The sequence below is a fragment of the Oncorhynchus masou genome, chromosome 12 (genome assembly GCF_036934945.1).
Source record: "Oncorhynchus masou masou isolate Uvic2021 chromosome 12, UVic_Omas_1.1, whole genome shotgun sequence".
Classification (NCBI taxonomy): domain Eukaryota; kingdom Metazoa; phylum Chordata; class Actinopteri; order Salmoniformes; family Salmonidae; genus Oncorhynchus; species Oncorhynchus masou.
The window spans coordinates 12,563,863-12,589,189 of record NC_088223.1 but is presented as its reverse complement, the minus strand read 5'-3'; the positions used below and the strand labels follow the sequence as shown (position 1 = coordinate 12,589,189).

Here is a 25,327-nt window from a genome sequence, read left to right as displayed (position 1 = left end):
TTATGTGAAAAAGGCATGAGGAGGTAGGCAAATAATTACAATTTTGCAGATTAACACTGGAGTGATAAATGATCAGATGGTCATGTACAGGTAGAGATATTGGTGTGCAAAAGAGCAGAAAAGTAAATAAATATAAACAGTATGGGGAAGAGGTAGGTAAAATTGGGTGGGCTATTTACTGATAGACTATGTACAGCTGCAGCGATCGGTTAGCTGCTCAGATAGCAGATGTTTGAAGTTGGTGAGGGAGATAAAATTCTCCAACTTCAGCAATTTTTGCAATTCGTTCCAGTCACAGGCAGCAGAGAACTGGAATGAAAGGCGGCCAAATGAGGTGTTGGCTTTAGGGATGATCAGTGATATACACCTGCTGGAGCGCATGCTACGGGTGGGTGTTGCCATCGTGACCAGTGAACTGAGATAAGGCGGAGCTTTACCTAGCATGGACTTGTAGATGACCTGGAGCCAGTGGGTCTGGCGACGAATATGTAGCGAGGGCCAGCCGACTAGAGCATACAGGTCGCAGTGGTGGGTGGTATACGGTGCTTTAGTAACAAAACAGGTGGCACTGTGATAAACTGCATCCAGTTTGCTGAGTAGAGTATTGGAAGCTATTTTGTAGATGACATCGCCGAAGTCTAGGATCGGTAGGATAGTCAGTTTTACTAGGGTAAGTTTGGCGGTGTGAGTGAAGGAGGCTTTGTTGAGGAATAGAAAGCCGATTCTAGATTTGATTTTAGATTGGAGATGTTTGTTATGAGTCTGGAAGGAGAGTTTACAGTCTAGCCAGACACCTAGGTACTTATAGATGTCCACATATTCTAGGTCGGAACCATCCAGGGTGGTGATGCTAGTCGGGCGCTAGTCGGGCGCTAGTCGGGTGCAGGCAGCGAACGGTTGAAAAGCATGCATTTGGTTTTACTAGCGTTTAAGAGCAGTTGGAGGCCACGGAAGGAGTGTTGTATGGCATTGAAGCTCGTTTGGAGGTTAGATAGCACAGTGTCCAAGGACGGGCCGGAAGTATACAGAATGGTGTCGTCTGCATAGAGGTGGATCAGGGAATCGCCCGCAGCAAGAGCAACATCATTGATATATACAGAGAAAAGAGTCGGCCCGAGAATTGAACCCTGTGGCACACCCACAGAGACTGCCAGAGGACCGGACAGCATGCCCGCCGACAAGAACATACAGTATCGGCACATCAAATTCAGGAACATAAACGTATAACAGAGATTTGGTCTTGCATCCAAAAACGTAAAGTACCAATTCTGATGGGGATCTGAGACAACACAGCAGGATTATGTTTATCTGAATTCGAGGGATTTTTTTCATAGCTATTTTAGGATGAATGCACTAATGTCATGTAAATAAATGGATGGGGCAGCTCATCGCACAGTAAAGGGCAGTCACTTCTATCCGCCACTGGGGGTCGCCGTTGTACCATTACATTACATCAAACCCAGTCCCGTGGCTTTACAGCTCGGGGGGAACATAACTACGTTAACCGGCGCTGCACCATCATTTACTGGAAGGAGACAGAGAGGGAGAGAGACAGAAATATAGACACAGAAAGAGAGAGAGAGAGAGAGAGAGAGAGAGAGAGAGAGAGAGAGAGAGAGAGAGAGAAAGGGAGAGAGGGAGAGAGAGAGAGAGATTTTCACCCATTCATACTATAAGGAGGCTACTGCATCGTGGTCCTCAGTACTTATACAGCTTAGCTGACGGAGAGCGGGAGGCAAAGAAAGAAAGAGAGAGAGAGAGAGAGAGAGCAAGAGAGAGAGCAAGAGAGAGAGAGCGCGAGAGAGAGAGAGAGAGAGCGGAAAAAGAGAGAGAGAGTGAGCAAGAGAGAGAGCAAGAGAGAGAGAGCGCGAGAGAGAGAGAGAGAGAGCGGAAAAAGAGAGAGAGAGTGAGCAAGAGAGAGAGAGAGAGCAAGAGAGAGAGAGAGAGAGAAAGGAGGGATGGGTGCAGAGTGTGTGAGGAGCGAGAAGTCACTGTGATTCCACCAAACAGTGGAGTTTCCTCCAGCTCTGCTCTGCTCTACTCTACCTGGTACTTGAGGTAAGTTACTGACTGGAACAATAATAAGGTGTGTGTGTGTGTGTGTCACAGGTGACAGAGAGAGAGTGATATAGTAGCTGTGGAGGGACAACTCAGCAGGGACCTTCCTGTCCTAAGGATTCATTAATGTCAGTACCTGCACTCACACACTCTATCTTTCTCTCTCTCTCTCACACACACGCACACACACACACGCACACACAATCACACAGGCTTGCAGACATATGCACATTTTGTCAGTGTTTCTGAGTCCATTTAAAGGTCAGAGGTCAGGGATAACGGATCTCTGAACAGTGATTGGTTCCGATTCTGTCTAGTCGCGCTGTGAAAAGACAGAGAGATGTTTGGATATAGAGTTGTCCATTTCTTGCTCCCTGCTCTGAACCTTTCACACACACTGAATGCATGAAATATAAAGGAGAAAGAGTACGAGAGAGAAAGAGAGAGAGAGGCAGAGAGAGCATACTGCAGAACAGAACTGGGTCATATTGAGTTTGCTACCAAACCACGGGATGTGGCATTAAAGAGAGAGAAAGCGAGAGAGGGAATGTAGAATATAATGTAGAATAGAATGTAGACTGTAATGTAGAATGGCATGTAGAATAGAATGTAATGTAGAATAGAATGTAATGTAGAATAGAATGTAGAATAGCATGTAGAATATAATGTAGAATAGCATGAAGAAAATAATGTAGAATGGCATGTACAATATAATGTAGAATAGAATATAGAATAGCATGTAGACTAGAACATAGAATATAATGTAGAATAGCATGTAGAATAGAACATACAATAGAATGTAGAATAGAATATAGAATAGAATGTGAATAGAATGTAGAATAGCATGTAGAATAGAAAGTAGAATAGAATATAGAATATAGAATAGAATGTAGAATATAATGTAGAATAGCATGTAGAATAGAACATACAATAGAATGTAGAATAGAATATAGAATAGAATGTGAATAGAATGTAGAATAGCATGTAGAATAGAATATAGAATATAATATAGAATAGAATGTAGAATATAATGTAGAACAGGCCTCCCCGAGCTGCTGTTGGTCAGAAAACTGGAATATGAGGCGATGTTTCTGTTATTCTGGTAAGTCAGCACAGTGTGTGTGTGTTTGTGTGTTTGTGTGTCTGTGTGTCTGTGTGTTTGTGTGTTTGTGTGTCTGTGTGTCTGTGTGTCTGTGTGTTTGTGTGTCTGTGTGTTTGTGTGTTTGTGTGTCTGTGTGTTTGTGTGTTTGTGTGTCTGTGTGTCTGTGTGTTTGTGTGTCTGTGTGTTTGTGTGTTTGTGTGTTTGTGTGTCTGTGTGTTTGTGTGTGCGAGTCTTGACCTTGAACATAAGAACTGCTCACTGCTTACTCAGCACCACTGCATCTTCTCATGTTGTAACAGAGGAGGGGTTTGTTTAGGAGGGTGTGTTCTCCCTAAGGTGTGTGTGTGTGTGTGAGAGAGAGAGAGTTCTCACTAAAGTGTTTGTGTGTCTGCAGGCCCTGTGTGTGTCCAGCATGAGTAACATCTACGAGTCTGCAGAGGCGACCCTTGGCCTGTGCAACTCTTCCTGTCTGACCAAGGTAGCTCATACACACTTTATTGATTGATGGATTGACAAAATGATTCATTGACAAATTGATTGATTGAATGATTGACTGCTTGATTGATGACAGGTTGAGCTGAGAGTGGCTTGTCAAGGGATCTCAGACCGAGATGCCCTTTCTAAACCAGACCCCTGTGTTGTCCTCAAGATGCAGTCACACGGACAGTGGTTTGAGGTACTGTCTCTACCTCCATCTATCTCTATCTCTCTCTCTCCCTCCATCTCTCCCTCCATCCACCTACCTCTCTCTTCCTTTATCTATCTATCTATCTATCTATCTATCTATCTATCTATCTATCTATCTATCTATCTATCTATATATATATCTATCTATCTATCTTTCTATCAATTCAATTCAAGGGCTTTATTGGCATGGGAAACATGTGTTAACATTGCCACAGCAAGTGAGGTAGATAATATATAAAGTGAAATAAACAATAAAAATTAACAGTAAACATGACACGTGTGTGTGTGTGTGTGTGTGTGTGTGTGTGTGTGTGTGTGTGTGTGTGTGTGTGTGTGTGTGTGTGTGTGTGTGTGTGTGTGTGTGTGTGTGTGTGTGTGTGTGTGTGTGTGTGTGTGTGTGTGTGTATAGGTGGACCGGACAGAGGTGATCCGTAGCTGTATCAGTCCAGTGTTCTCTAAGGTGTTACTGGTTGACTTCTACTTTGAGGAGGTGCAGCGTCTTCGCTATGAGCTACATGATATCAGTCCCGCTCACAACGGACTCAGAGACACAGACTGCCTCGGGGCTATGGAGTGCACGTTGGGACAGGTAGGTGCACATGAGGACATGCCAGTGCAAGTTGGGACATGCCAGTGCATGTTGGGACAGGCCAGTGCACATTGGGACAGGCCAGTGCACGTTGGGACAGGCCAGTGCACGTTGGGACAGACCAGTGCACGTTGGGACAGGCCAGTGCACGTTGGGACAGGACAGTGTACATTGGGACAGGCCAGTGTACACTGGGACAGGCCCACGCACATTGGGACAGGACAGCGTACATTGGGACAGGTTGTTGCATGTGAGGATTGCATGTTAGGACAGAAGGAAAGATTAGTGTGGTATCTGCTGTAACCCTTTCTGTCTGTCTGTCTGTCTGTCTGTCTGTCTTTCTTTCTTTCTTTCTTTCTTTCTTTGCTGCACGTTGCAGATCGTGTCCCAGAGGAAACTGTCCAAAGCGTTACTTAAACAGGGAAACGCTACCAGCAAGTCCTCCATCACGGTACAAAGTTCACACACACACACACACACACACACACACACACACACACACACACACACACACACACACACACACACACACATACAGACCGATGATGATGATCTTTCTGCTCTAGGTAACATCAGAGGAGTTGTCAGGTAATGATGACTACGTAGAACTCTCCTTCAGAGCCCGGAAACTAGACGACAAGGTGAGTGTGTGTGTACATATAGAATACAGTGGGTTTAATAATTAAAACATTTACGTTTGAGTCATTTAGCAGACGCTCTTATCCAGAGCTACTCAAAGGAGCAATTAGGGTTAAGTACCTTGCTCGAGGGCACATCGACAGTATGTTCACCTCGTCGGCTCGGGGATAAAAAGCAGCAATCTTTCTGTTAATGGCCCAATGCTCTTAACCGCTCCGGTACATACCACACCAGTACATACCGCTCCAGGCTAACTACCGCTCCAGTACATACCGCTCCAGTACATACCGCTCCAGGCTAACTACCGCTCCAGTACATACCGCACCAGGCTAACTACCGCTCCAGTACATACCGCTCCAGTACATACCGCTCCAGGCTAACTACCGCTCCTGTACATACCGCTCCAGTACATACCGCTCCAGGCTAACTACCGCTCCAGTACATACCGCTCCAGGCTACCAACCGCTCCAGTACATACCGCTCCAGTACATACCGCTCCAGGCTACCAACCGCTCCAGTACATACCGCTCCAGTACATACCGCTCCAGGCTACCAACCGCTCCAGTACATACCGCTCCAGTACATACCGCTCCAGGCTACCAACCTCTCCAGTACATACCGCTCCAGTACATACCGCACCAGGCTAACTACTGCTCCAGTACATACCGCTCCAGTACATACCACTCCAGGCTAACTACTGCTCCAGTACATACCGCTCCAGTACATACCGCTCCAGGCTACCTGCCGCTCCAGTACATACCGCTCCAGTACATACCGCTCCAGGCTACCAACCGCTCCAGTACATACCGCTCCAGTACATACCACTCCAGGCTAACTACCGTCCCAGTACATACCGCTCCAGGCTACCTGCCGCTCCAGTACATACCGCTCCAGTACATACCGCTCCAGTACATACCGCTCCAGGCTACCAACCGCTCCAGTACATACCGCTCCAGTACATACCGCTCCAGGCTACCAACCGCTCCAGTACATACCGCTCCAGTACATACCACTCCAGGCTACCTGCCGTTCCAGTACATGCCGCTCCAGTACATACCGCTCCAGGCTAACTACCGCTCCAGTACATACCGCTCCAGTACATACCACTCCAGGCTAACTACCGCTCCAGTACATACCGCTCCAGGCTACCAACCGCTCCAGTACATACCGCTCCAGTACATACCGCTCCAGTACATACCGTTCCAGTACATACCACTCCAGGCTACCTGCCGCTCCAGTACCTGCCGCTCCAGTACATACCGCTCCAGGCTACCTGCCGCTCCAGTACATACCGCTCCAGTACATACCGCACCAGGCTAACTACTGCTCCAGTACATACCGCTCCAGTACATACCACTCCAGGCTAACTACTGCTCCAGTACATACCGCTCCAGTACATACCACTCCAGGCTAACTACTGCTCCAGTACATACCGCTCCAGTACATACCGCTCCAGGCTACCTGCCGCTCCAGTACATACCGCTCCAGTACATACCACTCCAGGCTAACTACTGCTCCAGTACATACCGCTCCAGTACATACCACTCCAGGCTAACTACTGCTCCAGTACATACCGCTCCAGTACATACCGCTCCAGGCTAACTACTGCTCCAGTACATACCGCTCCAGGCTAACTACCGTCCCAGTACATACCGCTCCAGGCTACCTGCCGCTCCAGTACATACCGCTCCAGTACATACCGCTCCAGGCTAACTACCGCTCCAGTACATACCGCTCCAGTACATACCGCTCCAGGCTACCTGCCGCTCCAGGCTACCTGCCGCTCCAGTACATACCGCTCCAGGCTACCTGCCGCTCCAGGCTACCTGCCGCTCCAGTACATACCGCTCCAGTACATACCGCTCCAGTACATACCGCTCCAGGAGGGGTGGAGAAGAGCAAGAAGAGAAGGAGATGAGAGGACGTAGGAGGGGTGGAGAAGAGAGAAAAAATATAATGAATAGAAGGAGAGGAGAGGAGAGGAGAGGAGAGGAGAGGAGAGGAGAGGAGAGGAGAGGAGAGGAGAGGAGAGGAGAGGAGAGGAAGTGGAAGAGAGTGATTGATTATTCTTTAGCTGCAGGGGTGGAAAAAGTAAAAGTAAAGATACTTTAATAGACAATGACTCAAGTAAAAGTGAAAGTCACCCAGTAAAATATGACTTAAATACAATTCTAAAAGTATCTATCTGGTTTGATATGTACTTATACAGCGGTGGGAAACTATTCAACTGTCACACTTGAGTTAAAGTAAAAAGTAAATGCTATACATCAAATGCTCTATATAATGTTACAGTATGTAACATTTTGGGCGACCTGACCAAATTCACATTGAAATGTGTGTTATAGATCTGTCATTCTCATCAAAGGGAAGTCTAAGAAGCGGAAAATATGTTCTATGTAAGCCATCTCTATGCTTCTCGTTCTTAAGTTTCGTTTTTGCGTTTGCTTTTTTTAACATTTGTTTTTTTTACACCAGCTTCAAACAGCTGAACAGCTTTTTGCTTATGGAAAATATTTTTTCCACAGAGGTTTAGATGGTACAATGATTCTCTACAAAATGACTGCTTGTTTTGTCATATAAACTGAAATTAGACTAACTATTTGTCACGCCCTGACGTTAGAGAGCCTTTTTATGTCTCTATTTTGGTTAGGTCAAGGTGTGATTTGGGTGGGCATTCTATGTTCTTTATTTCTTTGTTTTTGGCCGAGTATGGTTCCAAATCAGAGGCAGCTGCCTATCGTTGTCTCTGATTGGGGATCATACTTAGGCAGCCCTTTCCCTCCTTCTGCGTGGGATCTTGTTCTTGGTTTGTGTGCAGGTAGTTTGCACAACAAAGCTGTTCGGTCGTTGTATTCTTTATTGTTTTGTCTTTTCTAAAGTTTCACTTCGTTAATAAATTATGTGCAACTCAAAGAACGCTGTGCCTTGGACTCATCCTTCCGACGACACCTGTCACACTATTAGAATTTGGAAATGACAGAGCGATTTCTCTATATTGCATTTTCAAGCAAATCAGATGGCACAATTGTATTGTTTTTAATTTATTCATGGGCAGCCAGGGCCACAGTCCAACACTCAGGCATCATTTACAAACAGTATTTGTGCTTAGTGAGTCTGCCAGCCAGAGGCAATGAGGACAACAATATTGATAGATGCGTGAATTGCACCTTATCGCTGTCCTGCCTGAGCATTTGAAATGTAGTGAGTACTTTTGAGTGTTAGGGGAAATGTATGGGAGTAAAAAGTACATGTTTTCTTTAGGCATGTACAGTCGTGGCCAAAAGTTTTGAGAATGACACAAATATTCATTTTCACAAAGTCTGCTGCCTCAGTTTGTATGATGGCAATTTGCATAAACTCCAGAATGTTATGAAGAGTGATCAAATTAATTGTAATTAATTGCTAAGTCCCTCTTTGCCATGTAAAAACATCACAAAAAAACATTTCCACTGCATTTCAGCCCTGCCACACAAGGACCAGCTGACATCATGTCAGTGATTCTCTCGTTAACACAGGTGTGAGTGTTGACGAGGACAAGGCTGGAGATCACTCTGTCATGCTGATTGAGTTCGAATAACAGACTGGAAGCTTCAAAAGGAGGGTGGTGCTTGGAATCATTGTTCTTCCTCTGTCAAACATGGTTACCTGCAAGGAAACACGTGCCGTCATCATTGCTTTGCACAAAAGGGGCTTCACAGGCAAGGATATTGCTGCCAGTAAGATTGCACCTAAATCAACCATTTATCGGATCATCAAGAACTTCAAGAAGAGCGGTTCAATTGTTGTGATGAAGGCTTCAGGGCGCCCAAGAAAGTCCAGCAAGGGCCAGGACCGTCTGCGGGATCGGGGCACCACCAGTACAGAGCTTGCTCAGGAATGGCAGCAGGCAGGTGTGAGTGCATCTGCACGCACAGCGAGGTGAAGACTTTTGGAGGATGACCTGCTGTCAAGAAGGGCAGCAAAGAAGCCACTTCTCTCCTGGAAAAACATCAGTGACAGACTGATATTCTGCAAAGGGTACTGGGATTGGACTCCTGAGGACTGGAGTAAAGTCATTTTCTCTGATGAATCGCCTTTACGATTGTTTGGGGCATCCTGAAAAAAGCTTGTCCGGAGAAGACAAGGTGACCACTACCATCAGTCCTGTGTCATGCCAACAGTAAAGCATCCTGAGAACATTCATGTCTGGGGTTGCTTCTCAGCCAAGGGAGTGGGCTCACTCACAATTTTGCCTAAGAACACAGCCATGAATGAAGAATGGTACCAACACATCCTCCGAGAGCAACTTCTCCCAACCATCCAGGAACATTTGGTGACGAACAGTTCCTTTTCCAGCATGATGGAGCACCTTGCCATAGGGCAAAAGTGATGACTAAGTGTCTCGGGGAACAAAACATCCATATTTTGGGTCCATGGCCAGGAAACTCCCCAGACCTTAATCCCATTGAGAACTTGTGGTCAATCCTCAAGAGGCGGGTGGACAAACAAAACCCCACAAATTCTGACAAACTCCAAGCATTGATTATGTAAGAATGGGCTGCCATCAGTCAGGATGTGGCCCAGAAGTTAATTGACAACATGCCAGGGCGGATTGCAGAGGTCTTGATAAAGAAGGGTCAACACTGCAAATATTGACTCTTTGCATCAACTTCATGTAATTGTCAATAAAAGCCTTTGACACTTATGAAATGCTTGTAATTATACTTCAGTATTCCATAGTAACATCTGACAAAAATATCTAAAGACACTGAAGCAGCAAACTTTGTGAAAATTAATATTCGTGTCATTCTCAAAACTTTTGGCCACGACTGCAGTGGAAAAGTTATAAAACATATAAATAATAGTACAGATATCCCCCCAAAACGATTTAAGTTGTACTTCAACATATTTTTTTTACTTAGTTACTTTACACCACTGCTTAGCTGAATAAACAATTGATCAAGCTGATTATCAAACATGATGTGTGTGTTTTTCTGTAGGATTTCTTCAGTAAATCAGATCCATTTTTGGAAATCTTCAGAATAAATGATGATGGCAGTGGATCACTTGTTCACAGAACTGAGGTAAATTGCACACAGACACACATTTTAGTAATTTAGCAGACACTCTTATCCAGACCGACTCACAGGAGCAATTATGGTTAAGTGCCTTGTTCACATGGGAATACTGGCAGATGTTTCACCTTTTCAGCTCAGGGATTAGAACCAGCGACCTTCTGTCTACTGGCCCAACGCTCTTAACCGCTAGGCAACCTGCCACCTGGCCACTCACAGACAGTACGAGCACAGATGATGATATTGATGTGTGCAGTGGTAGAAAAAGTACCCAAGTGTCATACTTGAGTAAAAGTGAAGAGACCTTCAAATCAAATTTATTTATATAGCCCTTCGTACATCAGCTGATATCTCAAAGTGCTGTACAGAAACCCAGCCTAAAACCCCAAACATGCAGGTGTAGAAGCACGGTGTCTAGGAAAAACTCCCTAGAAAGGCCAAAACCTAGGAAGAAACCTAGAGAGGAACCAGGCTATGAGGGGTGGCCAGTCCTCTTCTGGCAGTGCCGGGTGGAGATTGTAACAGAACATGGCCAAGATGTTCAAATGTTCATAAATGACCAGCATGGTCAATTAATAATAATCACAGGCAGAACAGTTGAAACTGGAGCAGCAGCACGGCCAGGTGGACTGGGGACAGCAAGGAGTCATCATGTCAGGTAGTCCTGAGGCATGGTCCTAGGGCTCAGGTCCTCCGAGAGAGAGAAAGAAAGAGAGAAAGAGAGAATTAGAGAGAGCATACTTAAATTCACACAGGACACCGGATAGGACAGGAGAAGTACTCCAGATATAACACACTGACCCAGTAAAATACTACTTGAGTGTAAGTCGCTCTGGATAAGAGCGTCTGCCAAATGACTTAAATGTAAATGTAAATGTAAAAGTATTTGGTTATAAATATACTTAAGTATCAAAAGTACATGTAACCCTAACCCTATTAAGCAAACCAGACAGCACAATAGTCTTGGTTTTTTTCTTCCATTTGCCGACAGGCAGGGTCACACTCCAACACTCAGACATCATTTACAAACCAAGCATGTGTGTTTAGTGAGAACGCCAGATCAGAGGCATTAAGGATGACCAGGGATGTTCTCTTGATAAGTGTGTGCATTTGACCCTGTTCCTGTCCTGCTAAGTACGGACTAAAAAAAGTATGCCATAAAAGGTACACTATTTTCTTTAGGAATATATTGAAGTAAAAGTAAAAGTTGTCAAAAAATATAAATAGTAATGTACGGATACCCCCAAAAACGAGGTAAGTAAAAATAAGTAAGTAGTACTGGTGTGTGTTCTCAGACGGTGATGAATGACCTCAGCCCGGTGTGGAAGTCATTCAAGGTCTCTCTTAACACACTGTGTAGTGGAGACCACGACCGCCAACTAAAGGTAAGGTCCCAACCAGAACCTGACCATAACATCCTCTAAACTGACCACATGCAACTGATGGTGACGAGTGACCTTGCCTAAGATTTGAAGAGGCTTTAGCTCAGCTGCCTAACACGGTCTTGTGACACACTGACGACACAGTTGTTGTTTTTTAAAGTCAGTAAGATATTCATGCTCACGTTGTGTGTGTGTGTGTGTGTGTGTGTGTGTGTGTGTGTGTGTGTGTGTGTGTGTGTGTGTGTGTGTGTGTGTGTGTGTGTGTGTGTGTGTGTGTGTGTGTGTGTGAGTGACTCTTTAACCTTACAGAGATTCTAAACGGTATTGTCTTCATGAATAAAACATGGGATCATTAATTATTCACAAGCCTCTTAACACCCCGTGTCTCTTGTCAGCCCTGTCAACGGGGAACACACACGCACGCACACACACACACAGTTACCTGCTTCAAAATTCCGTAAGTAGAACAGAGTGGACTGAGTTAGGTCTGTGTGAGTTCTGAATCAAAGATTATTGTGTTACGTCTGAATCAGTTATCATTGTGTTAAGTCTGAATTATATTGTGTAGCTATGTCTGAATCGGTTATCATTGTGTTAAGTCTGAATTATATTGTGTAGCTATGTCTGAATCAGTTATCATTGTGTTAAGTCTGAATTATATTGTGTAGCTATGTCTGAATCGGTTATCATTGTGTTAAGTCTGAATTATATTGTGTAGCTATGTCTGAATCGGTTATCATTGTGTTAAGTCTGAATTATATTGTGTAGCTATGTCTGAATCGGTTATCATTGTGTTAAGTCTGAATTATATTGTGTAGCTATGTCTGAATCGGTTATCATTGTGTTAAGTCTGAATTATATTGTGTAGCTATGTCTGAATCGGTTATCATTGTGTTAAGTCTGAATTATATTGTGTAGCTATGTCTGAATCGGTTATCATTGTGTTAAGTCTGAATTATATTGTCTAGCTATGTCTGAATCAGTGATTTTTGTGTTAAGTCTGAATCATTGATCAGTTAGCACAAACAGAAGAAAACGTTTTAAAACAGAATAGATACTTCAAATATGATGACCGATTTTTGCTCTCTGTTCTGAAATGTTTTAATTTTGCTCATTTTGCACCCTAATAAACATGACTTAGCTCCATCACTGTCCAATGAACATGACTTAGCTCCATCTCTGTCTAATGAACATGACTTAGCTCCATCGCTGTCTAATGAACATGACTTAGCTCCATCGCTGTCTAATGAACATGACTTAGCGCCATCGCTGTCTAATGAACATGACTTAGCTCCATCTCTGTCTAATGAACATGACTTAGTTCCATCGCTGTCTAATGAACATGACTTAGCGCCATCGCTGTCTAATGAACATGACTTAGCGCCATCGCTGTCTAATGAACAGTCCCAACCTTGATAGTTACACGCACACACACACACACACACATACACACACACACACACACACACTACAGCTGAGTCCCTCTCAGCATCTCCAGATTAATATTTAGCCCCCCCCACCACCACCAAAACCAGCTATCAATCATTCATCATGGCATTTATGTGTGTCTGTGTGTGTGTGTATGTTTCAGTGCACAGTGTATGATTGGGACTCCAATGGGAAGCACGACTTCATTGGAGAGTTTCAGACCACCTATAAGGAGATACGGACAGACCTGGAGGGGAGACAGGTACACCCTAACCCAACCCTAAATCTAACAGAACCCTAACTAACCCTAACCCAACCCTAAATCTAACAGATCCCTAACTAACCCTAACCCAACCCTAAATCTAACAGATCCCTAACTAACCAAACCCTAAATCTAACAGATCCCTAACTAACCCTAACCTAACCCTAAATCTAACAGAACCCTAACTAACCCAACCCCAACCCTAAATCTAACAGAACCCTAACTAACCCTAACCTAACCCTAAATCTAACAGAACCCTAACTAACCCAACCCCAACCCTAAATCTAACAGAACCCTAACTAACCCTAACCTAACCCTAAATCTAACAGAACCCTAACTAACCCTAACCTAACCCTAAATCTAACAGAACCCTAACTAACCCTAACCTAACCCTAAATCTAACAGAACCCTAACTAACCCTAACCTAACCCTAAATCTAACAGAACCCTAACTAACCCAACCCCAACCCTAAATCTAACAGAACCCTAACTAACCCTAACCTAACCCTAAATCTAACAGATCCCTAACTAACCCTAACCTAACCCTAAATCTAACAGAACCCTAACTAACCCTAACCTAACCCTAAATCTAACAGAACCCTAACTAACCCTAACCTAACCCTAAATCTAACAGAACCCTAACTAACCCAACCCCAACCCTAAATCTAACAGAACCCTAACTAACCCTAACCTAACCCTAAATCTAACAGATCCCTAACTAACCCTAACCTAACCCTAAATCTAACAGAACCCTAACTAACCCAACCCCAACCCTAAATCTAACAGAACCCTAACTAACCCTAACCTAACCCTAAATCTAACAGAACCCTAACTAACCCTAACCTAACCCTAAATCTAACAGAACCCTAACTAACCCTAACCTAACCCTAAATCTAACAGAACCCTAACTAACCCAACCCCAACCCTAAATCTAACAGAACCCTAACTAACCCTAACCTAACCCTAAATCTAACAGATCCCTAACTAACCCTAACCTAACCCTAAATCTAACAGAACCCTAACTAACCCTAACCTAACCCTAAATCTAACAGAACCCTAACTAACCCAACCCCAACCCTAAATCTAACAGATCCCTAACTAACCCAACCCCAACCCTAAATCTAACAGAACCCTAACTAACCCAACCCCAACCCTAAATCTAACAAAACCCTAACTAACCCACCCCCAACCCTAAATCTAACAGAACCCTGACTAACCCAACACTAACCCTAAATCTAACAGAACCCTGACTAACCCAACCCCAACCCTAAATCTAACAGAACCCTAACTAACCCTAACCTAACCCTAAATCTAACAGAACCCTAACTAACCCAACCCCAACCCTAAATCTAACAGATCCCTAACTAACCCAACCCTAACCCTAAATCTAACAGATCCCTAACTAACCCAACCCCAACCCTAAATCTAACAGAACCCTAACTAACCCTAACCCAACCCTAAATCTAACAGAACCCTAACTAACCCTAACCCAACCCTAAATCTAACAGAACCCTAACTAACCCTAACCCAACCCTAAATCTAACAGAACCCTAACTAACCCAACCCCAACCCTAAATCTAACAGAACCCTAACTAACCCTAACCCAACCCTAAATCTAACAGAACCCTAACTAACCCAACCCCAACCCTAAATCTAACAGAACCCTAACTAACCCAACCCCAACCCTAAATCTAACAGATCCCTAACTAACCCAACCCCAACCCTAAATCTAACAGAACCCTAACTAACCCAACCCCAACCCTAAATCTAACAGAACCCTGACTAACCCAACCCCAACCCTAAATCTAACAGAACCCTAACTAACCCAACCCCAACCCTAAATCTAACAGAACCCTAACTAACCCTAACCTAACCCTAAATCTAACAGATCCCTAACTAACCCAACACTAACCCTAAATCTAACAGAACCCTAACTAACCCTAACCCAACCCTAAATCTAACAGAACCCTAACTAACCCTAACCCAACCCTAAATCTAACAGAACCCTAACTAACCCAACCCCAACCCTAAATCTAACAAAACCCTAACTAACCCAACCCCAACCCTAAATCTAACAAAACCCTAACTAACCCAACCCCAACCCTAAATCTAACAAAACCCTAACTAACCCAACCCCAACCCTAAATCTAACAAAACCCTAACTAACCCAACCCCAACCCTAAATCTAACAGAACCCTAACTAACCCAACCCCAACACTAAATCTAACAGAACCCTAACTAACCCAACCCTAAATCTAATACTAACCCTAACCTAACCCCAACCCAACGCTAAATCTAACAGAACCCTAACTAACCCAACCCCAACCCTAAATCTAACAGAACCCTGACTAACCCAACACTAACCCTAAATCTAACAGAACCCTAACTAACCCAACCCCAACCCTAAATCTAACAGAACCCTGACTAACCCAACACTAACCCTAAATCTAACAGAACCCTAACTAACCCAACACCAACCCTAAATCTAACAGAACCCTAACTAACCCAACACTAACCCTAAATCTAACAGAACCCTGACTAACCCAACACCAACCCTAAATCTAACAGAACCCTGACTAACCCAACACTAACCCTAAATCTAACAGAACCCTGACTAACCCAACACTAACCCTAAATCTAACAGAACCCTAACTAACCCAACACTAACCCTAAATCTAACAGAACCCTAACTAACCCAACACCAACCCTAAATCTAACAGAACCCTAACTAACCCTAACCCAACCCTAAATCTAACAGAACCCTAACTAACCCTAACCCAACCCTAAATCTAACAGAACCCTAACTAACCCAACCCCAACCCTAAATCTAACAGAACCCTAACTAACCCAACCCCAACCCTAAATCTAACAGAACCCTAACTAACCCAACCCCAACCCTAAATCTAACAGAACCCTGACTAACCCTAACCTAACCCTAAATCTAACAGAACCCTAACTAACCCAACCCCAACCCTAAATCTAACAGAACCCTAACTAACCCTAACCTAACCCTAAATCTAACAGATCCCTAACTAACCCAACCCCAACCCTAAATCTAACAGAACCCTGACTAACCCAACACTAACCCTAAATCTAACAGAACCCTAACTAACCCTAACCTAACCCTAAATCTAACAGAACCCTAACTAACCCTAACCCTAAACCAACACTAAATCTAACAGAACCCTAACTAACCCAACCCCAACACTAAATCTAACAGAACCCTAACTAACCCAACCCCAACCCTAAATCTAACAGAACCCTAACTAACCCTAACCCAACCCTAAATCTAACAGAACCCTAACTAACCCTAACCCAACCCTAAATCTAACAGAACCCTAACTAACCCAACCCCAACCCTAAATCTAACAAAACCCTAACTAACCCTAACCTAACCCTAAATCTAACAAAACCCTAACTAACCCAACCCCAACCCTAAATCTAACAAAACCCTAACTAACCCAACCCCAACCCTAAATCTAACAAAACCCTAACTAACCCAACCCCAACCCTAAATCTAACAAAACCCTAACTAACCCAACCCCAACCCTAAATCTAACAGAACCCTAACTAACCCAACCCCAACACTAAATCTAACAGAACCCTAACTAACCCTAACCCAACCCTAAATCTAACAGAACCCTGACTAACCCAACACTAACCCTAAATCTAACAGAACCCTAACTAACTAACCCAACCCTAAATCTAACAGAACCCTAACTAACCCTAACCCAACCCTAAATCTAACAGAACCCTAACTAACCCAACCCCAACCCTAAATCTAACAGAACCCTAACTAACCCTAACCCAACCCTAAATCTAACAGAACCCTGACTAACCCAACACTAACCCTAAATCTAACAGAACCCTAACTAACCCTAACCCAACCCTAAATCTAACAGAACCCTAACTAACCCTAACCCAACCCTAAATCTAACAGAACAATAACTAACCCAACCCCAACCCTAAATCTAACAGAACCCTAACTAACTAACCCAACCCTAACCCTAAATCTAACAGAACCCTAAATAACCCAACCCTAAATCTAATACTAACCCTAACCTAACCCCAACCCAACGCTAAATCTAAATCTAATGCTAACCCAAACCTAACCCTAAACTAACCTGTGTGTGTGTGTGTGTGTGTGTGTGTGTGTGTGTGTGTGTGTGTGTGTGTGTGTGTGTGTGTGTGTGTGTGTGTGTGTGTGTGTGTGTGTGTGTGTGTGTGTGTGGATCAATGGGACTGTATAAACCTGTGTGTGTAGATCAATGGGACTGTATAAACCTGTGTGTGTGTGTGTGTGTGTGTGTGTGTGTGTGTGTGTGTGTGTGTGTGTGTGTGTGTGTGTGTGTGTGTGTGTGTGTGGATCAATGGGACTGTATAAACCTGTGTGTGTGTGTGTGTGTGTGTGTGTGTGTGTGTGTGTGTGTGTGTGTGTGTGTGTGTGTGTGTGTGTGTGTGTGTGTGTGTGTGTGTGTGTGTGTGTGTGTGTGTGTGTGAAATCAAATTTTATTTGTCACATACACATGGTTAGCAGATGTTAATGGGAGTGTAGCGAAATGCTTGTGCTTCTAGTTCCAACAATGCAGTAATAACCAACAAGTAATCTAGCTAACAATTCCAAAACTACTACCTTATACACACAAGTGTAAAGGGATAAAGAATATAGAGATGTATGAATGAGTGATGGTACAGAGCAGCATAGGCAAGATACAGTAGATGGTATTGAGTACAGTATATACATATGAGATGAGTATGTAAACAAAGTGGCATAGTTAAAGTGGCTAGTGATACATGTATTACATAAAGATGCAGTAGATGATATAGAGTACATTATATATGTATACATATGAGATGAATAATGTAGGGTATGTAACATTATATTAGGAAGTATTGTTAAAGTGGCTAGTGATATATTTTACATCATTTCCCATCAATTCCCATTATTGAAGTATCTGGAGTTGAGTCAGTGTGTTGGCAGCAGCCACTCAATGTTAGTGGTTGCTGTTTAACAGTCTGATGGCCTTGAGATAGAAGCTGTTTTTCAGTCTCTCGGTCCCAGCTTTGATGCACCTGTACTGACCTCGCCTTCTGGATGATAGCGGGGTGAACAGGCAGTGGCTCGGGTGGTTGTTGTCCTTGATGATCTTTATGGCCTTCCTGCGACATCGGGTGGTGTAGGTGTCCTGGAGGGCAGGTAGTTTGCCCCCGGTGATGTGTTGTGCAGACCTCACTACCCTCTGGAGAGCCTTACGGTTGTGGGCGGAGCAGTTGCCGTACCAGGCGGTGATACAGCCCGACAGGATGCTCTCGATTGTGCATCTGTAGAAGTTTGTGAGCGCTTTTGGTGACAAGCCGAATTTCTTCAGCCTCCTGAGGTTGAAGAGGCGCTGCTGCGCCTTCTTCACGATGCTGTCTGTGTGGGTGGACCAATTCAGTTTGTCTGTGATGTGTACGCCGAGGAACTTAAAACTTAATACCCTCTCCACTACTGTTCCATCGATGTGGATAGGGGGGTGTTCCCTCTGCTGTTTCCTGAAGTCCACAATCATCTCCTTAGTTTTGTTGACGTTGAGTGTGAGGTTATTTTCCTGACACCACACTCCGAGGGCCCTCACCTCCTCCCTGTAGGCCGTCTCGTCGTTGTTGGTAATCAAGCCTACCACTGTTGTGTCGTCCGCAAACTTGATGATTGAGTTGGAGGCGTGCGTGGCCACGCAGTCGTGGGTGAACAGGGAGTACAGGAGAGGGCTCAGAATGCACCCTTGTGGGGCCCCAGTGTTGAGGATCAGCAGGGTGGAGATGTTGTTGCCTACCCTCACCACTTGGGGGCGGCCCGTCAGGAAGTCCAGTACCCAGTTGAACAGGGCGGGGTCGAGACCCAGGGTCTCGAGCTTGATGACGAGCTTGGAGGGCACTATGGTGTTGAATGCCGAGCTGTAGTCGATGAATAGCATTCTCACATAGGTATTCCTCTTGTTCAGATGGGTTAGGGCAGTGTGCAGTGTGGTTGAGATTGCATTGTCTGTGGACCTATTTGGGCGGTAAGCAAATTGGAGTGGGTCTAGGGTGTCAGGTAGGGTGGAGGTGATATGGTCCTTGACTGGTCTCTCAAAGCACTTCATGATGACGGAAGTGAGTGCTACGGGGCGGTAGCCGTTTAGCTCAGTTACCTTAGCTTTCTTGGGAACAGGAACAATGGTGGCCCTCTTGAAGCATGTGGGAACAGCAGAATGGTATAGGGATTGATTGAATATGTCCGTAAACACACCAGCCAGCTGGATCAATGGGACTGTCTACACCTATGTGTGTGTGTGTGTGTGTGTGTGTGTGTGTGTGTGTGTGTGTGTGTGTGTGTGTGTGTGTGTGTGTGTGTGTGTGTGTGTGTGTGTGTGTGTGTGTGTGTGTGTGTGTAGATCAATGGGACTGTATAAACCTGTGTGTGTGTGTAGATGCAATGGGACTGTATAAACCTGTGTGTGTGTGTGTGTGTGTGTGTGTGTGTGTGTGTGTGTGTGTGTGTGTGTGTGTGTATGTGTGTGTGTATGTGTGTGTGGATGCAATGGGACTGTATAAACCTGTGTGTGTGTGTGTGTAGATCAATGGGACTGTATAAACCTGTGTGTGTGTGTAGATAAATGGGACTGTATAAACCTGTGTGTGTGTGTTTGTGTGTGTGTGTGTGGATCAATGGGACTGTATAAACCTGTGTATGTGTGTGTGTAGATCAATGGGACTGTATAAAGCTGTGTGTGTGTGTGTAGATGCAATGGGACTGTATAAACCTGTGTGTGTGTGTGTGTGTGTGGATCAATGGGACTGTATAAACCTGTGTGTGTAGATGCAATGGGACTCTATAAACCTGTGTATGTGTGTGTGTAGATCAATGGGACTGTATAAACCTGTGTGTGTGTGTGTAGATCAATGGGACTGTATAAAGCTGTGTGTGTGTGTGTAGATGCAATGGGACTCTATAAACCTGTGTGTGTGTGTGTAGATCAATGGGACTGAATAAAGCTGTGTGTGTGTGTGTAGATGCAATGGGACTCTATAAACCTGTGTGTGTGTGTGTAGATCAATGGGACTGTATAAAGCTGTGTGTGTGTGTGTAGATGCAATGGGACTGTGTGGCTCAGTCGGTAGAGCATGGCGCTTGCAACGCCAAGCGTCGTGGGTTTGATTCCCGCTGGGACCACCCATATGTAAAAAAGTAGTGGCCCCAGCCGACTTGTAAGTCGCTTTGGACAAAAGCGTCTGCTAAATGGGATATATTATTATTATTATTATTATTATCAATGGGACTCTATAAACCTGTGTATGTGTGTGTGTAGATCAATGGGACTGTATAAACCTGTGTGTGTGTATGTAGATGCAATGGGACTCTATAAACCTGTGTGTGTGTGTGTAGATCAATGGGACTGAATAAAGCTGTGTGTGTGTGTGTAGATGCAATGGGACTGTATAAACCTGTGTGTGTGTGTGTGTGTGTGTGTGTAGATCAATGGGACTGTATAAACCTGTGTGTGTGTGTGTGTGTGTAGATGCAATGGGACTGTATAAACCTGTGTGTGTGTATGTAGATGCAATGGGACTCTATAAACCTGTGTGTGTGTGTGTAGATGCAATGGGACTGTATAAACCTGTGTGTGTGTAGATGCAATGGGACTGTATAAACCTGTGTGTGTAGATGCAATGGGATTGTATAAACCTGTGTGTGTGTGTGTGTGTGTGTAGATCAATGGGACTGTATAAACCTGTGTGTGTGTGTGTGTAGATGCAATGGGACTGTATAAACCTGTGTGTGTGTGTGTGTGTGTGTGTGTGTGTGTGTGTGTGTGTGTGTGTGTGTGTGTGTGTGTGTGTGTGTGTGTGTGTGTGTGTGTGTGTGTGTGTGTGTGTGTGTGTGTGTGTGTGTGTGTGTGTGTGTGTGTGTGTGTGTGTAGATCAATGGGACTGTATAAACCTGTGTGTGTGTGTAGATGCAATGGGACTGTATAAACCTGTGTGTGTGTGTGTGTGTGTGTGTGTGTGTGTGTGTGTGTGTGTGTGTGTGTGTGTGTGTAGATCAATGGGACTGTATAAACCTGTGTGTGTGTGTAGATGCAATGGGACTGTATAAACCTGTGTGTGTGTGTGTGTGTGTGTGTGTGTGTGTGTGTGTGTGTGTGTGTGTGTGTGTGTGTGTGTGTGTAGATCAATGGGACTGTATAAACCTGTGTGTGTGTGTGTAGATCAATGGGACTGTATAAACCTGTGTGTGTGTGTGTGTAGATGCAATGGGACTGTATAAACCTGTGTGTGTGTGTGTGTGTGTAGATGCAGTGGGACTGTATAAACCTGTGTGTGTGTGTGTGTGTGTAGATGCAATGGGACTGTATAAACCTGTGTGTGTGTGTGTAGATGCAATGGGACTGTATAAACCTGTGTGTGTGTGTGTGTAGATGCAATGGGACTGTATAAACCTGTGTGTGTGTGTGTGTAGATGCAATGGGACTGTATAAACCTGTGTGTGTGTGTGTAGATGCAATGGGACTGTATAAACCTGTGTGTGTGTGTGTGTAGATGCAATGGGACTGTATAAACCCGAAGTACCAATTAAAGAAGAAGAACTACAGAAACTCTGGCGTCATCGTCCTCAACCACTGTAAGGTAACACTCCTCTTTTCTTACTCTCTCTCTTTATCTCTGTCCCCCTCTCTCTTTATCTCTGTCCCCCTCTCTCTCTCTATCTCTGTCCCCCTCTCTCTCTATCTCTCTCTCTATCTCTGTCCCCCTCTCTCTCTATTTCTGTCCCCCTCTCTCTTTATCTCTGTCCCCCTCTCTCTCTATCTCTGTCCCCCTCTCTCTTTATCTCTGTCCCCCTCTCTCTCTCTATCTCTGTCCCCCTCTCTCTCTCTATCTCTGTCCCCCTCTCTCTCTATCTCTGTCCCCCTCTCTCTCTATCTCTGTCCCCCTCTCTCTCTATCTCTGTCCCCCTCTCTCTTTATCTCTGTCCCCCTCTCTCTCTATCTCTGTCCCCCTCTCTCTCTCTATCTCTGTCCCCCTCTCTCTCTATCTCTGTCCCCCTCTCTCTCTATCTCTGTCCCCTTCTCTCTCTTTATCTCTGTCCCCCCCTCTCTCTCTATCTCTGTCCCCCTCTCTATGTCCCCCTCTCTCTTTATATCTGTCCCCCTCTCTCTCTATCTCTGTCCCCCTCTATCTCTATCTCTGTCCCCCCTCTCTTTATCTCTGTCCCCCTCTCTATGTCCCCCTCTCTCTCTCTTTCTCTGTCCCCCTCTCTCTCTATCTCTGTCCCCCTCTCTATGTCCCCCTATCTCTTTATCTCTGTCCCCCTCTCTCTCTATCTCTATCCCCCTCTCTATGTCCCACTCTCTCTTTATCTCTGTCCCCCTCTATCTCTGTCCCCCTCTCTCTCTATCTCTGTCCCCCTCTCTATGTCCCCCGTCTCTTAATCTCTGTCCCCCTCTATCTCTGTCCCCCTCTCTCTCTATCTCTATTCCCCTCTCTCTTTATCTCTGTCCCCCTCTGTCTCTCTATCTCTGTCCCCCTCTCTCTCTATCTCTGTCCTCCTCTCTCTCTATCTCTGTCCCCCTCTCTCTTTATCTCTGTCCCCCTCTTTGTCTCTCTATCTCTGTCCCCCTCTCTCTCTCTATCTCTGTCCCCCTCTCTCTCTATCTCTGTCCCCCTCTCTCTCTATCTCTATTCCCCTCTCTCTTTATCTCTGTCCCCCTCTTTGTCTCTCTATCTCTGTCCCCCTCTCTATGTCCCCCTCTCTCTTTATCTCTGTCCCCCTCTCTCTCGTTATCTCTGTCCCCCTCTCTATGTCCCCCTCTCTCTTTATCTCTGTCCCCCTCTCTCTCTATCTCTGTCCCCCTCTCTACGTCCCCCTCTCTCTTTATCTCTGTCCCCCTCTTTGTCTCTCTATCTCTATTCCCCTCTCTCTTTATCTCTGTCCCCCTCTTTGTCTCTCTATCTCTGTCCCCCTCTTTGTCTCTCTATCTCTGTCCCCCTCGCTCTTTATCTCTGTCCCCCTCTTTATGTCTCTTTATCTCTGTCCCCCTCTCTCTATCTATGTCCCCCTCTCTATGTCCCCCTCTCTCTTTATCTCTGTCCCCCTCGTTGTCTCTCTATCTCTGTCCCCCTCTCTCTCTATCTCTGTCCCCCTCTCTATATTTCCACCTCTCTCTTTATCTCTACCCCCCTCTCTATGTCCCCCTATCTCTCTTTATCTCTGTCCACCTCTCTATGTCCATCTCTCTCTTTATCTCGGTCCCCCTCTCTATGTCCCCCACTCTCTTTATCTCTGTCCCCCTCTTTGTCTCTCTATCTCTGTCCCCCTCTTAAATGTCCCTCTCTCTCTTTATCTCTTTCCCCCTCTCTCTTTATCTCTTTCCCCCTCTCTCTCTATCTCTGTCCTCCTCTCTCTCTATCTCTATCCCCCTCTTTATGTCCCCCTCTCTCTTTATCTCTGTCCCACTCTTTATCTCTATCCCCCTCTCTATGTCCCCCTCTCTCTTTATCGCTGTCCCCCTCTCTATGTCCCCCTCTCTCTTTATCTCTATCCCCCTCTTTATGTCCCCCTCTCTCTTTATCTTTATCCCCCTGTTTATGTCCTCTCTCTCTTTATCTCTATCCCCCTCTTTATGTCCCTCTCTCTCTTTATCTCTATCTCTCTCTTTATCTCTGTCCCCCTCTTTATGTCCCTATCTCTCTTTATCTCTGTCCCCCTCTTTATGTCCCCCTCTCTCTCTATCCCCCTCTTTATGTCCCCCTCTCTCTTTATCTCTATCCCCCTCTTTATGTCCCCCTCTCTCTTTATCTTTATCCCCCTGTTTATGTCCCTCTCTCTCTTTATCTCTATCCCCCTCTTTATGTCCCTCTCTCTCTTTATCTCTATCTCTCTCTCTTTATCTCTGTCCCCCTCTTTATGTCCCCCTCTCTCTTTATCTCTGTCCCCCTCTTTATGTCCCCCACTCTCTTTATCTCTGTCCCCCTCTTTGTCTCTCTATCTCTGTCCCCCTCTTAAATGTCCCTCTCTCTCTTTATCTCTTTCCCCCTCTCTCTTTATCTCTTTCCCCCTCTCTCTCTATCTCTGTCCTCCTCTCTCTCTATCTCTATCCCCCTCTTTATGTCCCCCTCTCTCTTTATCTCTGTCCCACTCTTTATCTCTATCCCCCTCTCTATGTCCCCCTCTCTCTTTATCGCTGTCCCCCTCTCTATGTCCCCCTCTCTCTTTATCTCTATCCCCCTCTTTATGTCCCCCTCTCTCTTTATCTTTATCCCCCTGTTTATGTCCCTCTCTCTCTTTATCTCTATCCCCCTCTTTATGTCCCTCTCTCTCTTTATCTCTATCTCTCTCTTTATCTCTGTCCCCCTCTTTATGTCCCTATCTCTCTTTATCTCTGTCCCCCTCTTTATGTCCCCCTCTCTCTCTATCCCCCTCTTTATGTCCCCCTCTCTCTTTATCTCTATCCCCCTCTTTATGTCCCCCTCTCTCTTTATCTTTATCCCCCTGTTTATGTCCCTCTCTCTCTTTATCTCTATCCCCCTCTTTATGTCCCTCTCTCTCTTTATCTCTATCTCTCTCTCTTTATCTCTGTCCCCCTCTTTATGTCCCCCTCTCTCTTTATCTCTGTCCCCCTCTTTATGTCCCTCTCTCTCTTTATCTCTGTCCCCCTCTTTATGTCCCTCTCTCCACCTCTATCCCCCTCTTTATGTCCCTCTCTTTATCTCTATCCCCCTCTTTATGTCCCCCTCTCTCTTTATCTCTGTCCCCCTCTTTATGTCCCCCACTCTCTTTATCCCCCTCTTTATGTCCCCCTCTTTATGTCCCTCTCTCTCTCTCCATCTCTTATCCCCCTCTTTATGTCCATCTCTCTCTCTCTTTATCTCTGTCCCCCTCTTTATGTTCCCCTCTCTCTTTATCTCTGTCCCCCGCTTTATGTCCCTCTGTCTCTTTATCTCTATCCCCCTCTTTATGTCCCCCTCTCTCTTTATCTCTGTCCCCCTCTTTATATCCCACTCTCTTTATCTCTGTACCCCTCTTTATGTCCCTCTCTCTCTTTATCCCCCTCTTTATGTCCCTCTCTCTTTATCTCTGTCCCCCTCTTTATATCCCGCTCTCTCA

General features: G+C 45.0%; 1 protein-coding gene across 1 annotated transcript in view; it reads left to right on the top strand.

The window, feature by feature from the left end:
* Positions 1-1,539: 1,539 nt before the first annotated feature.
* Positions 1,540-25,327, top strand: part of LOC135549565 (copine-4-like) — a 42,135-nt gene continuing 18,347 nt past the window's right edge. The window contains exons 1-10 of the mRNA XM_064979643.1: positions 1,540-2,058; positions 3,555-3,638; positions 3,732-3,836; positions 4,257-4,436; positions 4,816-4,887; positions 5,003-5,077; positions 10,055-10,138; positions 11,425-11,514; positions 13,103-13,201; positions 21,763-21,849. Of these exons, the coding sequence (XP_064835715.1) occupies positions 3,573-3,638; positions 3,732-3,836; positions 4,257-4,436; positions 4,816-4,887; positions 5,003-5,077; positions 10,055-10,138; positions 11,425-11,514; positions 13,103-13,201; positions 21,763-21,849 (858 nt within the window). The 5' untranslated portion in view covers positions 1,540-2,058; positions 3,555-3,572. The remainder of the gene's footprint in view (positions 2,059-3,554; positions 3,639-3,731; positions 3,837-4,256; positions 4,437-4,815; positions 4,888-5,002; positions 5,078-10,054; positions 10,139-11,424; positions 11,515-13,102; positions 13,202-21,762; positions 21,850-25,327) is intronic.